This window comes from Pseudophryne corroboree, chromosome 4, assembly GCF_028390025.1.
Source record: "Pseudophryne corroboree isolate aPseCor3 chromosome 4, aPseCor3.hap2, whole genome shotgun sequence".
NCBI lineage: Eukaryota > Metazoa > Chordata > Amphibia > Anura > Myobatrachidae > Pseudophryne > Pseudophryne corroboree.
The window spans coordinates 751,989,463-752,004,852 of NC_086447.1; the positions used below are offsets into that span (position 1 = coordinate 751,989,463).

General features: G+C 43.0%; 1 protein-coding gene across 1 annotated transcript in view; it reads left to right on the forward strand.

The window, feature by feature from the left end:
* SLC24A3 (solute carrier family 24 member 3) overlaps positions 1-8,633 on the forward strand; it is a 658,328-nt gene extending 649,695 nt beyond the window's left edge. The window contains exons 16-17 of the mRNA XM_063918163.1: positions 2,360-2,425; positions 3,632-8,633. Of these exons, the coding sequence (XP_063774233.1) occupies positions 2,360-2,425; positions 3,632-3,784 (219 nt within the window). The 3' untranslated portion in view covers positions 3,785-8,633. The remainder of the gene's footprint in view (positions 1-2,359; positions 2,426-3,631) is intronic.
* The last annotated feature ends 6,757 nt before the right edge of the window (positions 8,634-15,390 follow it).

Below are 15,390 nucleotides of genomic sequence, written 5' to 3' on the forward strand. Positions count from 1 at the left end.
CGTCTCTCGAGACCCCACTTGGGGATATTACTTCAAAGATCCCTTCTGGGGTTTTGCTTCTCGAGTTCCCTTCAAGAACTATGGTTTCAGATACCCTTTCTGGGGTTGCGCTCTTCAAGTCCCTACCTGGAGTAACAGCTTCTGAGACCCCTTCTGGTATGGAAACCTGAGCTAAAATATTTGATGTCCCTCTATAAGCTAGAGCATCGGGTACCGCACCAGCACTCTGGGCATCGGGTACCGCTCCAGCACTCTGGGCATCGGGTACCGCTCCAGCACTCTGGGCATCGGGTACCGCTCCAAGATCCTGAGCATCGGGCACCTCACCAGGACCCTGGGCAACGGGCACCACTCCAGGAACCTGGGCAACGGGCACCACTCCAGGAACCTGGGCAACGGGCACCACTCCAGGAACCTGGGCAACGGGCACCACTCCAGGAACCTGGGCAACGGGCACCACTCCAGGACCCTGGGCAACGGGCACCACTCCAGGACCCTGGGCATCCGGCACCACTCCAGGAACCTGGGCATCGGGCACCACTCCAGGGGCTTGCAACTCTGCTTCAACAGGAACCTCAAGAGAGGAGAGAAACATTCTCTTTTGATTCCTAAATCTATAATGGGGCTCCCTTGCCCAAGGACCCCAATTATAGGACAGAGAGCTTTTTAGTGTGGGTTGTGTGACAAGTACCTCTGCCACAGTAGAGACAGGAATAGGTCTTGTATCCTGACTCAACTTGGCCAGAGGGCAAGACTCGTCACCACACTTTGGCTTGCGCAACTCACAGGTCTGCAGATAGTGGCCTAAACCCCCACAATATAGGCATAAGTTTAAGTTTATGCGACGCAGACGCTCCTCTTCTGAGAGCCTGGGCTGCAGAAAACTTTTAAACCTTTTCTCTTCAATTAAACCAGAGGATTCTCTTGTCGCCATACTGTGAACAAGAGTCTCTTTAGAGATAGGTGTACTCTCAACGACTTCTGGCAAGATGAGCAAGATTTTAGTCAGAAGGATTTGCCGTTGCTTTAGGGATTGCTGCAAAACTTCTAGTCGCTCTGGTCTCAAAGCACTGAAAACAGAGTTCAGGGCTGCGAGAGATGCATAGTAGACATAGGAGGATTTAAAACTAGACAAGACTAGACAAGGCAAGACTAGACAAGGCAGGACTAGACAAGGCAGGACTAGACAAGGCAGGACTAGACAAGGCAGAACTAAATTTTTGCTAAACAAAACAAGACTTTTTTTTTTTTTTTTAAACACCGGACTGGATTCTAAACACCGGACTGGATTCTAACACCGGACTGGATTCTAACACCGGACTGGATTCTAACTGCCGAACCAAAGAATGAGCGGACAAGTTTCCAATAATAATAGCAAAATCAGAAATTCCACCAAAACAAGCAATTATTTCTAGGAGAGGCAATAAACTCACAGCTGGATTACCTAAATATAAAAGTAAATCATGAGTGAACGTAGTTATCTTATCTTCCAACCATTCTATCTGAATACACTGGAACTGTTGCCAATTTTAAAGTATTTAATAAGGGAGTCCAAAGCAAAGATGAAAAGTAATGGGGAGAGAAGACAACGTTTGTCAGGTACCCCTAAAAAGAGGTAAGGGGTCAGTCTGTAAATCATTAACAATCAGCAAAGTCATTGAGGAACTATAAATGAATTTAACAAAATGCATAAAAGAGGAACCAAAGTCCCTAATTGCCAAGACATTATATAAAGTAGGTTATAGAATCTTATCAAAGGCCTTTTCAACGTCTAAACTTAAGATAACATTTTGTGAGTCACACTGGCCCAAGGATGCCAGAACAGCCGCCAGTGCCGTTCTAACCCCTTTAACTGAATGCCTGCCATGGGTAAAGCCCAATTGTTACATGTCTAAGGACGGTAACAATCGCTTCAAGTGATTTAACATTAATTTAAAATCTTGGATTAGAAGGGAGATAGGACAGTAGGAAGCAAGCAATTGTGTATTCCTATCTGGTTTTCAGGATGAGAACGTATTAAGAAAAGATTAATTTTCTGCATGCAAATTTTGAAACAAATTTGGCAATGATCGCAATAGGTCATCTTTCTATAACTTGTAATATTCTCCATTTAGACCATCAGAGATTTTTTTTTTTTTAATTGCTTTTGATCAGATACAGGTTTTTTTTTTACTTTTTTAATGATTATTTTTGCATTTGCAGTTTCAGAATATAGCCATAAAACATTATAAAATGCATATATCAAAGACATATATTCATTAGAAGCCAAAGGATTGTAATTTTTGTTGAGCCATATTGTATCAATCAATCAAGTTATTTTTTTGGGCGGAAATAATATAATACTTTTCTTGTGTTACAGATCCAGCTAAACAGCAGGGGCCTCATATACTCTGTGGCTTTGCTTCTGGCTTCCTTGTTTGTTACGGTACGTAGTGGCTATTTGCTTGCCTATGATCTATGTATTTGAGCAGGTCTAATCCTGCACCATGGTACTTTATCTTTAGGTAGTTATGAAGATGGCAATGGTGGCTTTTTAGTTGTGCATATGTTGAATAATAAATAGTTCACTTTATTAGATCAAATCACAAAGTATATGATGAAGGATGCCATCATAAAGCTGTGCTTCATTTATTGGAAGCCACCTGGTCCACTACAGTACTCATGATGGCACACTCACACCTGCTCAGTGTGTCTAAGTGGGAATACAGAGACATGGGAACAGTAACAGTGGATATGGGGTTGGAGATGTAACATTGAAAGTCAGGGCCATGCCGGGACCATCCACAGTTGGTAGATTAGCCATACCTGGTTACAGTAATCCCACATTAAGGGCCTATCAGAGGACTGCCCACAATATAGACTTAAACACTTAAAAACGGTATGTTCAGGTTAAACTGCAGTAATTCCCTAGTACCATTCTTTGAAATATTTCACAAACAGCGAGGGTTCCTTATAGATAAACAGTATGATCAGACACCGGTTACCAAGCATAGTGCATTGCCAGCAATGACACAAGTGTTAAACTGTAAAGCATTCCTTATCCATCTGTACCGTTTCCCTAAAAATGAGACGATAGAGTTTTAGTAGTGTTCCTTGTAGACTCCCTGCCTCTTGATACCAGATAATGTTACTAGGAGAACATTACACTGATCTATACAGTCTCATAAACATTTAATGCTTTTATTATAAATAGTGTTTGATGAAACTGATTGCTATGTTAAATTAGCAAAGGAACCAGCAATTACTATATTTGGTGATTGGGAGGCTAGAATGCACACCCTAATTCCAAACGTAATGAGAGGTGCTACCATGCTGAGATTTGTAGTTCCACACAGAAAGTAGAAATATTGAAGGTAGGCACCAAGCACTGCTAATAACAATGATACTGCTAATAACAATATTATTATTAGTACTGTTTGGTGCCTGGGGTGTGCACCTGCAGTTTTTCTTCTACCTTTGATGATGCTAAGGCTCCAGGTTGTGCCATAGAGTTCCCCTCTTGTACATCAGAATGTAAATGAACAACTCTCCCATCCTAAGACAGACGTGATTTACTGTTACAGGTGTGTCTATTTTGTGTCACATGGAATGACTATAAAGCTGACTACTTTCTGGTTATTTGTTGGTATAGGTCTGTGGTGTTCACCTAAACAAGTGGAAACTGGACAAGAAGCTGGGGGTGACCTGCCTTTTCCTGTATGGCATCTTCCTCTGTATTTCCATCCTTACAGAATTCAATGTTTTCACGTTTGTGAACTTGCCCATGTGCAGAGGCGGCATCTGATCCATCGTGCAGACATGTCAGAGAGACTTCATCCTACTTTTTGGTGCAATACAAAGACAAGACCCTCGTTAGGAAGCAAAGGCACACCCGGAGGTCGTTATGTCCTGGTCTCTGTTCAGGGGAATTTCTGACTTCCTAATTTTCTCCCTTCTATTACATTGGGGAAAATTCCTCCAGTTTTTTGTTTCTACTGTTCGAGATTCATAATTTGTCCTATTAAACAGTGACCAGGGTTTTAGGTTAAAGGCTGCTAACTGGCCCAGAGCCAGCCCAAATCATGTCTGCTACAAATCCTTCTTTATTAAGTTATTTGGTGGAGGACTAATGTAATTTATGACTTGAGATTGCAGAAGAATGGAAACGATTCATTACCAGGGATCAATTATGATGAATATCAAGGGATCATATAGCTGAAATCCTTGTTCACATGGAGAAAAATAAAAACCCTTGGATGAGCCCGACGGACTACGATGCACATCTAAAAGGACACAGGCTGACATAGGAACTTTTGAAAGGAATAGATCACATTCTTATTTTATGCTACAGACAGAACATTGGAAAGAAATTTTTATACAATGAACAAATCTCTTTCTTAAATTAAAGTAGATAAAGGGTAGATTTTCAGAGACAGTACCAAACTGTTCTCTGTGTCACTGATGTAGTCATGTGACACGACATTGGCTTCAGAGTGTATTGGCTTGTGTACTTTGTGTTGGAGGGTGCTCAGCAATGGTATTCAATGCAATAGGGTAATCATTCAGTCCTATAATGGTTCATTCTTAACCCACAGGTTAAATGGTTACAGCTGAAGGTACTTTGGTGTCTCCTCTAGCTAAATTGGAATTTGCCTGGTACAGTATTTTTGTATACATAGTTACATAGTAGGCGCTGATCTCTATGTAAACAAAAGTCGTATATAATTCAGTTATGGACACTGGTTTCTTTAAAAAAAAGGCATATTTTGCACAAATGCTTTTCAATGACAATACAACATAAATAATTCTGAAGTGTACACTGGATGTGGAGATAATGTATTTACAGTTTAATCAAAAGACCTCATAATATGGGATCAACCAAGTCAATGAGTATACATCCAAAAGTCAGTCCCAAGACCAGCCATGTTTTGTAGAGTAAAACGTTAATTTATTATGCATGTACATGTACAGAGAGCAAAACTATATGAGGAAAACTAGGACTAGTTTCTATGAGTCATGAAAGCTGACAGTAATTCAGGGATTTAGTGAAGGACATACGCACAGCAATGCTTATTTTTGTAAACATATAAAATATATATACACATCTAATTCATTGTAGTGCATTGTCCTGCATAACTAATATAGCAACTGAAACAAAGTTTATTGATACGAAAAATTATACTTTTTATTAAAGCAACACTCTTAAGAAATTCTTCCAGTACCCCTTATCATTCCTTCAATCAACTAAACTGAATGTTTCATTGTACATAGCGAATATTGATGTCACTGTGCATTTAGAGTAATTTACTGTTCTTCCTTCAGAAAGGAAATATCTAGCATAAATTCTAGGGCTCCTAAACCTGCAATGCATGAATGTTTTGTGACATTGCCCTTCAATTTATCAAAATTTCAAGTAGCTATTGGACGATAGACCTGACTTACATGCTTTGGTCCCATGAGGTAGGGGATAGCAGGTACGAAGTGCATAACTACACGGATCAGTATCTTTCTATTGGTCTACACAGTCACACTGCCCCCAGGTTGTGCACACCCCGCGGGCTGTTTGCCAAAGCTCCATGCGCCTGGGGAATGGCCCTATGAAATATCTCTATAGGGGGGCCAAGAGGTTCAGCTGCACTGTAATGGTCGCCATTGTCTGGTATGGGGTGACTGAAATATTCAGTTGTCTACTTTCTATAACAGTAATAGACCTGTCTACATGTAAAAACCACTTGGCATTGTCTTGTTACATCAGTGGATAAACTGTGGTATTTTAACTAAAGTTATTACATTTATCAGTATTGGCACATCACCAAAAGAGTTAAATAATGACTTTACCACTTATCTTTAGTTTTTTGGTACATTCTGGTTGTAATAAACCAATTGTCTGACAGCTGAAACTTGAAAGCCAGCCATTTTGTAACTACATGGCATGGCAATAAGGAGATGCAACTTTCTGATTCCATCTACTGTCTACTTTCCCATCTTCAAGCAATGCTGCGATGTGCTGTAAACATTCATTATTTGCAGTCAGTAATCTGTTTCTTTATTTTATTCGCCTCATTCATCTTTTGTGTTTTGCGTGAAACAATGGCTAATTTAGTCCATCCAAAATAAAATAAAAGTCATGCATTATGTTGAACTGTAATTAAGGAACATGTGTATTGCTGTATTATTAATGAACTGTGAGTTGAAGCAGCAGTATTAGACATAACAAATGACAATTTTGGGCTCCTGCTACACGTCACACTGGATACCTGAAGTTAACACAAGTGTTTGTGTGTTGTTAATGTGTCTATAGATAGCATTGCTACTTCGGTGGAAGATGTCACATTGTCTATTCATTTTAAGCCTAGATGAAAGAATTAAAACCAGTAGTGTCCAAAAAAGTTGAAAGGATTTTTATCATTGCAAATATAATTTATTTCTAATGGGCATAGTATTTAAATGCACATTTATATATAGGCAGCTGCATATGTGTGTCTGAATGGCTGCTGTTTTTACTGGTTGGTGTAAGAGTGTGTAGGCATTTAACGGGAGAGAGCTCCTGATTGCTACAAATACAAAGCACAGCTGCTGCAGTACCACCTCTTACCTGCAGGGCACCTACAGTCTTATCGGACCAGAGATGTAAATACTGTGGTATTCAGGTGTTTGCATTTTTATTATTATTTATATATGAGAACTATATTGCAACAGTATTTGCATAATAAAACTGGTAAGAGGCATGTGCAAATAATTGTTATATTTTTTGTCTGTTAGTACTAGTTATACACATCACTCAGTGTGAGGTTCAGTAAACAAACATGGATTATATTGTCCTAAAAAGCTACATAGAGATTCATCATTAACTTAGAATGGTGCATTGTTGAGTCAAATTGTTTCAAATCCTTTAGATTGGGAACTTTGTTTATTTTGCAATAATTCTATAGATAAAAAATATATTTGACTAGAAACATAAAATGATTGTAGCAAATGAAACCACACCTTGTATAAGACCAAATACCATCCAAACCTCCTCCAATCACAATCATGTCTCATAAAAACCACACCCAGTTTGGATGAAACCAAACCTCTTCCCTGATAAGCCACACCCCTTTTCACTGCAGAAAAATGAAACATTCTGTATTGTTGGTTGGTAACTGCTATGAACATTTGACATTTTATGTTTGCGTAGGCAAGATGGAAATAATATTATTAGGAAGATAATTGTTTAAATGTTCTTTACACATTAAGTGATAGTTGAAAGAAAATAAAGTACTAAAAACAGTAGGAGGTTTGGATGATATATGAATTGGAAATTGCAAATAACTAACGCTGGGTACACACCGAGTAATAAATTGCGAGCCCGTCGGCAGGTGTATACCCCCTATAAGTCTGTGAACTATGTAGTTCACAGACATATGTTGGCCCCCCTGCTGCACAGCCGTGTGTATCTGGCTGTGTGTATGGACAGTCTGCCGACCACCTGTACACTTGCTGCATGGACCGCCAGTGACTGACGTCTCAACTGGGCGGGCACATTGAAATGCCCACCCAGTTGTGATATAAGGCAGACATTTGGTAAATGTGTATGCAGATAGGCCAGCAGATCAGCCAGGTATGTACCCAGCTTAATGGTTGTGGTGGTCAGGCAGTGATAGTTTAGATGTGGTCTTACCCAAAAGTGTCATAATTCCTCTGCTTGTACTTGTAGGTAGTTCAGTTAGGTTACTTGCAATTTCCCATTCATATTTCTCCCATGATCTCCACCCAACCAACCATGAAACGCATTGGATCCATGTTCTAAGTGTACTATATAATGGGTGGTAGGACGCCCCTACACATTCATGTCCCAGATACGGCACTCCATTATTTTCTATATAAGGATATATACCGTTTTAATTTGGTTGCATAAATACAGGGTTTGCAAAAGTATTCAACCCAATAAAAAGACAACAGATTTGTCTGTATTACAAAGGACACCTACAAAGATTATTCAAAACACTATTTTTTCTGGTAACCTGTATCCTCCTAAAGTACATTTTCAAACTTGTGTCTCATTATTATTTGTCTGCAGATTTTTTTTTTTAATAAAAAAAAAACAAAAATGCTGCTTACACAACTATATTACTTACAGTGAAAAAGATAAATACACAGATCCACCTTAGCCAGAAACCCTGTTGCTAGTCACTTACCTGTGTTTCCATTTAAAGTTAACAATTCAAAACTTGAGATTTCCTGTAACTATATAACGCATTGCTGTGAAATTCACGATGTAAGGATATAATTGTAAATGTAATATTTATACTCCGTTTGGTTTATCCTGTTTTGTAAATGTTTGCCGTTTTGCTTTACTCTAAACATAAGCAATAATGTGCCCTAGGTTTTTACTTTTTCTTATTAGAAATAAGTATTAGTGATTGTACATATTTGCCCTTATGTGATAAGGTTCAAATAAGCTAAAGTTTAAATAGACAAAGTATATTTCAGCTAAAGCTCTAGTGTGGGAAATGATAATATATTCCTTGTTTATGTCCAACTTTTTCAGACTACAGTATGTTTATTAGTACTGAAATCTTATTCCTTGAATGTTTCTATTGCTAAATACTGTATGGAGCAGTGTGATTAAATCCGCCCAGTGTTTGCCTCCTTAAAAATCTGTTTTAACAACATTGTAGGCACAATTACATTTATTAGTATATCATCAAATATTAGCTTTCTATCAAATAAACACATGTGAAATAGTAGTAATTACATAATGCAACTTTTTCCAGGTTGGTCTATAGTTGCAGAATAAAAAAATATTTTTCTTCTAAATTAAAACTTCTACAATGAGATAATATTTTTCTATTTGGCTCTTTAATAAGAAGGTGCAGGGATTAATTAGTATATTAATATATGCAACATATATAATTGCCCAAGGCACAGGACCAATGCTACATACAACAATTACATGTATGCTGTTATGACTGCAGTTGGTGTTTCTTATGAATTTTGTCTTTGTCTTTTTTTTTTTGTTTATGGATTACATTTTCCTATATACATAGTAATTAGTGTGATTTAAAAAAGACTTTACTCATCAGTAATAACTAATTTGTAAAGGATGTGAATAATGTTAGACGTTCAGATGATGCTAACATTAATTGAATAATATAAAACTATAGAATCAAATGACAATTTTGAGTATATGTTATTAAGGGGCATTACCTGATGACACCTCAATAATATTCACAGTGTGATACTTAAGACCATATACAGTAGGTCAAGAGCAGAGAAAGTAAAAAACAAATAAAAAAAACCCTAAGTATACTGTTGAAAATTTTAGAAGCCAGATATATGCAAACTACTGTACAGTACCCTTCCAAATTGTGCTGTAGTCATGAAAGTCTCAAAGCTTATTTACACACCGGCTGATCTTGCTGTTAGACTTATTCTCTAGGTAACTGGTGTCCAGGTTGGCTATTATCTACTGTGGCCGAGTAGCTGTATCACTATCGTACTTCCCAGCATAACCTCAGCAAAATAAGGTGTGGCTTTGTGGGAATTCCATGGCCCGTTTTCATCACTGTGGGAGGATGTCCAGTGCTCCAGGAGCGTGAACAGACACTGCATGTTTATTTACCGCGGTTCTGGCCTTTCAACTTCCAAATTTCGGGACAGTTGGCACTGGCAAACGCAGGATCTCTAAAGGGGGGCTACCAGATGAGTTGGGGCTGAAATGGCGATGTTTGGGATGCCGGCAGTCAGAATACCAACCCACACTGCCCAAACCCTCCCTTAACGCAGCCTAAACCTAACCACCCCCACGCAGCCTAAACAGAACAACCCTCCCAGCAGCCTAATCCTAACCCACCCCGTGGGTGTGTAAATCAAACTCCCGCAGCATAGACCTAACCCCACCATTCCCGCAGCCTATCACTAATCCTCTCTCCGCCCCCTGTGGCTTACCTCTCCAGAGGCCAAGCAGTCAGTCGTGAATATATATATATATATACCCATATACTGTATACAAAGTAAAGTAATTGAACAGTGCCACAGCTACTATAAATATATACAGTGTACTCACATACTGTACAAAACAATATATACATACTGGGGATGTAGTTACAATGCCGCCGGACGGGATCCCGGCGGACAAAATACCGATGCCGGAATCCCGACCGGCGGCATGAAGCCGGCATCAAAATCCCGACGGAGATCTTGAGCCCGGCATCAAAATACCAACGCCAGGAATATCGAACGCTCTTTAGACGGGACGCGCTCGCGTCCTGCTGCGAGGAGTGGGAGGTTAGGTTTAGGCATTGGAAGGGGGGTTAGGGTGCAGGGACGGGAAGGGGATGGTTAGGTACCGGGGAGGGGGGGTTAGAGTTAGGCACCAAGCAGGGAGGATTAGTATTAGCCAGTGTGGAGGGTTAGGATTAGGCACTGAACACTGCCACATCTTACTATAAATATATATAGTGTACTCACATACTGTACATAACAGTATATACATACTGGGGATGTAGTTACATTGCTGCCGGATGGGATCCCGGCGGATAATATACAGAGGCTGGAATCCCGACTGGGATAATGCCGGCATCAAAATCCCGACGGAGATCTTGATCCCGACATCAAAATACAGACGCCAGGAATCGTGAACGCTCTTTTGGTGGGACGTTCTTGCATCCTACTGCGGGGAGTAGGAGATTAGGTTTAGGCATTGGAAGGAGGGTTAGGGTGCAGGGAAGGGTATGGTTAGGTACCAGGGATGGGGGGTTAGGGTTAGGCACTTACAAGGGAGGTTAGGGTTAGGCACCAAGCGGGGAGGGTTGGGATTAGTCGGGGAAGGAAGGGTTATGGTTAGGCACCACCAGGGATGGATAGGGCTAGGCACCCACAAGGGTAAGGGGCAGAGGAGGGTTAGGTTACTTTTTGGGGGGCTGTCGGTATTCTGATGGTCAGGATGCCGCTGTCAGTATTCTGACCGCCGGCATCCCGTCCATCGGTATATCATACCGAATCCACATACTGTACACACTGCCTCTCCCGATGCTGCCGGTGCTTGCCTCCCAATGCCGGTGTCTGCCGCCCACGCCGCTGCCGGCACCTGCCTCTCCTACCAATGCCGAGCCAAGTGTCCACTGCTGTGCCACTGACGAGTTCCCTCAGGTCACGCCGCTGCCGAGTGCCCGCAGCTACCACATCTTCCAAATGTTTTCAGCTATCGCCGCTGCCGAGTGCCTGCAAAGCACAGAGAGCTCTGATAAGCAGAGCTCTCAATCTAAGGAGCAGCATGCCACAGTCACTGTAATAATGCCTGTGTGCCTCTGTCCACACACACACAAAAACTTGGTCCATCAGTCTGGGTACTCAGAAACCCCCCCTCCTCCGTGTGCCACCAGTTGGGAAGTATGCACTATGTTAGAGTATTCTGCAAATGACCCCTCTGACCCTGTAATATATTTTGAAAGCTTACATATTTTTCCAACTCCTGTCATTTTGCAAATATGACAGGTACTGATTGGTTGGTATTCTCTCCATATTATCTCTCTCCAAGTTTTGATACAACTGCCCCATTTGCTGATGCTACTGTATGTCTGTTTCTCCAATATTGGGTATGTAGCCCGTATTAAACTGGCAACTCAGATGGCGATCCTGCTCCCACACCTGAGCTCTGTGCGTCACAACCATTGTACAGTGTTACCGCACACTTGGTGGCAGCCCACCATCACTCAGCTGAGGGACTGTACATATGGAGCACTGCTATTGCATTCAAAAGATGACCGTCTACACAGCCTAATATATGCCAACTGCAATTACTGACATGCTGAATAATGGCCCAACAACTTTGATCAGCTCATTTATTCTTTAAGCAATTTTCTAAGTAGGGGGCCACACGCAGGGTCAATTCAGTTAGGTCAATTCAATTAGGAGTTGGGATACCTGCAAACTCAATTTGATTTTTCTGAGGAAATTTGTGTTTTTGTGCTCATCCCGAGTAGGTGAAAAAGGTAAAAATGTCATCATCACAGTGCAGACCCTCGTGCTCCATTCCCACTGAATGATCATGCACTTGGAGGGGCTAAATAGCATAATTTGGCCAATGAAGACGTCAGTATTCAGGTGAATTTCCCTAAAAAGCTCAATAATGGGTAAAATGATGTGGAACAGGGATGCGAAGGAGTAAATGATGTTGGACAGGTATGTGGAAGTGGAAGTGATGTGGGACAGGTATGTGGAGGTGTAAATGATGTGGGACTGGTACCTGGAGGTGTAAGTGATGTGGTACAGGTATCTCCACGTGTAAGTGATGTGGGGCAGATATGTGGAGGTGTGTTGATGGGAGAGGGGTTTTAGAACTTGAAGATGGGAGCTAAAAAGCATTTTCTCTTACGTCCTAGAGGATGCTGGGGTCCATATTAGAACCATGCTGTTCTGGAGAGCCTGTCAGACCACAAAGCCTGACCAACATAGTTGTGGTTATAACTGGTAGAGAATACAGCATTGAGATCCTTTTATGACATTTTTATATTGATATCCCTGTGGGAACAGCATTACTGATAAATCGGTTATTCATCCCATAGAGCCCTTTCAACATCTATTGGCCTGACCAACATAGTTGTGGTTATAACTGGTAGAGAATACAGCATTGAGATCCTTTTATGACATTTTTATATTGATATCCCTGTGGGAGCAGCATTACTGATAAATCGGTTATTGATCCCATAGAGCCCTTTCAACATCTATTGGAAATACACAGGATAAAGTGAACACTTCTATGGGATAAGAAATCTCATTCATCAGAGTTCTCTAGCGCAGAGGGATACAAGATTGGTGAAATTGTTGTACTTTAAGAGTTTAATAGTGTGGACTGGCTCCTCCCTCTATGTCCCTCCTACCAGACTCAGTTTAGAAAATGTGCCCGGAGGAGCCGATCACAGCTAGGGGAGCTCTACAGAGCTTCTTTAGAGTTTATTTTCTTTCTTTTCTGAGTTTTTTGTTTTACAGGGAGGCTGCTGGCGACAGCCTCCCTGCAGCGAGGGACTGAGGGGGGGAGGGGGAGCAGTGTCCGCTCTGCGGGGTCTTGAGCCACTGCTCCCGCTGACTGAACGTTAGGCTTCAGAGGGGTCTGATCGCGCCCCGCCGCAGGGGACACGCTCGCCCCGGCAGCTGGCCGCCACCCCCTCGGGAACTGAAGATGGCGAGTGAGTCACTGTCCCCCCTTACAAGTGGGGGGACAGTGTGAAGAAGCCGGCCCTAGGGTAGGGAGCGTGGTCTCACCCGCGCTCCGTGATGGCTCAGCGGTACCGCGGTACGGCACTGGGAGGAGCGCCCTGGGCCAGCGCCGGACTCTACACTGTCCACTGAAGTCTGTTGGGGTCTGCGGATCCAGGCCAGCGCAACTCCTCCGGCCAGTATAATCTTTCGGTGAGCGGGAAGACATTGAAGGGGCGGAGCTTCTCAGAGCGGACCCAGCAGCGTTCAGCGCCATTTTCTCCTGCCTGCACTTACTACAAGTGGAACCAGGTCCCTCCAGAGCAATCTCCAGCTATCTGTACGGTACCAAGAGGGTTGTAGAATGGGGGGGAGGCTGTATACAGGCTGTGTCACCTATTAAGGGACACAGTCAGCGCTGGTTAGGGACTCCCTATACCTTTGATAGCGCTGTGTGTGGGTTGGCTCCAATCTCTGTGTCTCTCTGCCATTCTTGGGGGGAAACTCTGTCTTCATAATACCCTGTGTGTCTGTGGGGTGTTTAAGTGTGTGTGCAACATGTCTAGGGACAATGTTTCATATGCTGCAGAGGATTTGTCTTCCCAGGAAGACTCCATACAATGTAATCAGGATTGCACTGTGTTAGCGCAGATCCCAGCTAGAGAGCCAGAATGGTTAGTCTCTCTGAGGGGGACTATTTCTCAGATTTCTGATAGGGTGGCTAGGACCGAGCATGCCACTCAGGTCCTCCAGTCCTCTATGGTTGTATGGTCTGATACTGCCTCCTCGGGGTCCCCTGCGGTACATTCTCACAAACGTGCACTTGCAATTATGCAGGATGACACGGACACCGACTCTGACGCTGCAAACGGTGATGGAGATGTGTTGAGGGGGGCGGCATCAGTTGCCAAGGGGGTGCAGTTGATGATTGAGGCTGTTAGGGATGTTTTACACATTTCGGACACAGCTCCGGAACAGGTGGAGGAGGCCTTCTTTACGGATAATAAGAAGCCCCTCCTCACCTTCCCGGCATCCAAAGAATTAAATGCTATCTTTGAAAAGGCATGGGAATCTCCGGAAAATAAATTCCAGATTCCCAAGAGAGTCTTGGTGGCTTTTCCCTTCCCTGAGGAGAATAGGAAGAGATGGGAGTCTCCGCCGATAGTCGACGCCTCTGTCTCCAGGCTGTCCAAACAGGTGGTATTACCGGTCCCGGGATCTACCGCGTTAAAGGACCCGGCAGATCGGAAGGTGGATGCTACGCTGAAATCCGTTTACACGGCTTCTGGGGCTATATTGCGGCCTACTATAGCCTGTGCTTGGATTGCTAAAGCTATTGCCAGGTGGTCAATCACTCTGCAGGAGGAATCGACTACGCTGGACAAAGGTGACAATTTATTTTTACATAATATTCAGGATTCTGCAGGGTTCCTGGTGGATTCCATGAAAGACCTGGGTTCCATGGCTGCGGGGATCTCCTCCATGTCCGTCTCAGCTCGCAGGAGTCTCTGGCTGCGCAACTGGTCTGCAGATGCGGAATCCAGGATGTGTGTGGAGGGCCTACCATACAAAGGTCAGTCACTCTTTGGGGAGGCGCTGGATGCGTGGATTGCCACGGCTACTGCGGGTAAGTCTCCTTTTCTCCCCTCAGCTGCACCGGCTACGGAGAAGCCTTTTACACCAGCCACGTCACAGTTCTTTCGGCCCACGAGGTCTAGAAAGAACAAGCCTTCGAACACCTTCTTCAGAGGTGGTCGTGCCAAGGGAAAGAAACCTGCTCCCGCAGGTTCCCAAGCCCAGAAGCCCGCTTCTGATACCCCTAAGTCCTCCGCATGATGGTGGACAACTAGGCCTGGAAGAAGGTCAGGTGGGGGCGAGACTCCGGCAGTTCAGCCATGTCTGGGTGTCGTCTGGCCTGGACCCCTTGGTCCTGGATATAGTGCCCAGCGGGTACAGACTGGAGTTTCAAGATCCCCTGCCTCACCGTTTCTTCAAGTCAGGCTTGCCAGCTCTGCTGGCGGACAGTACAATTCTTCTGGAGGCCATCAGAAAATTGATGGTGTCAGAGGTCATTGTTCCAGTTCCACCTCAGCAGTGGTACAAGGGTTATTATTCAAACCTTTTTGTGGTACCAAAACCGGATGGTTCGGTACGGCCTATCCTAAACTTAAAGTCTTTGAACCCTTATCTCAGGGAGTTCAAATTCAAGATGGAATCTCAGAGCTGTCATCT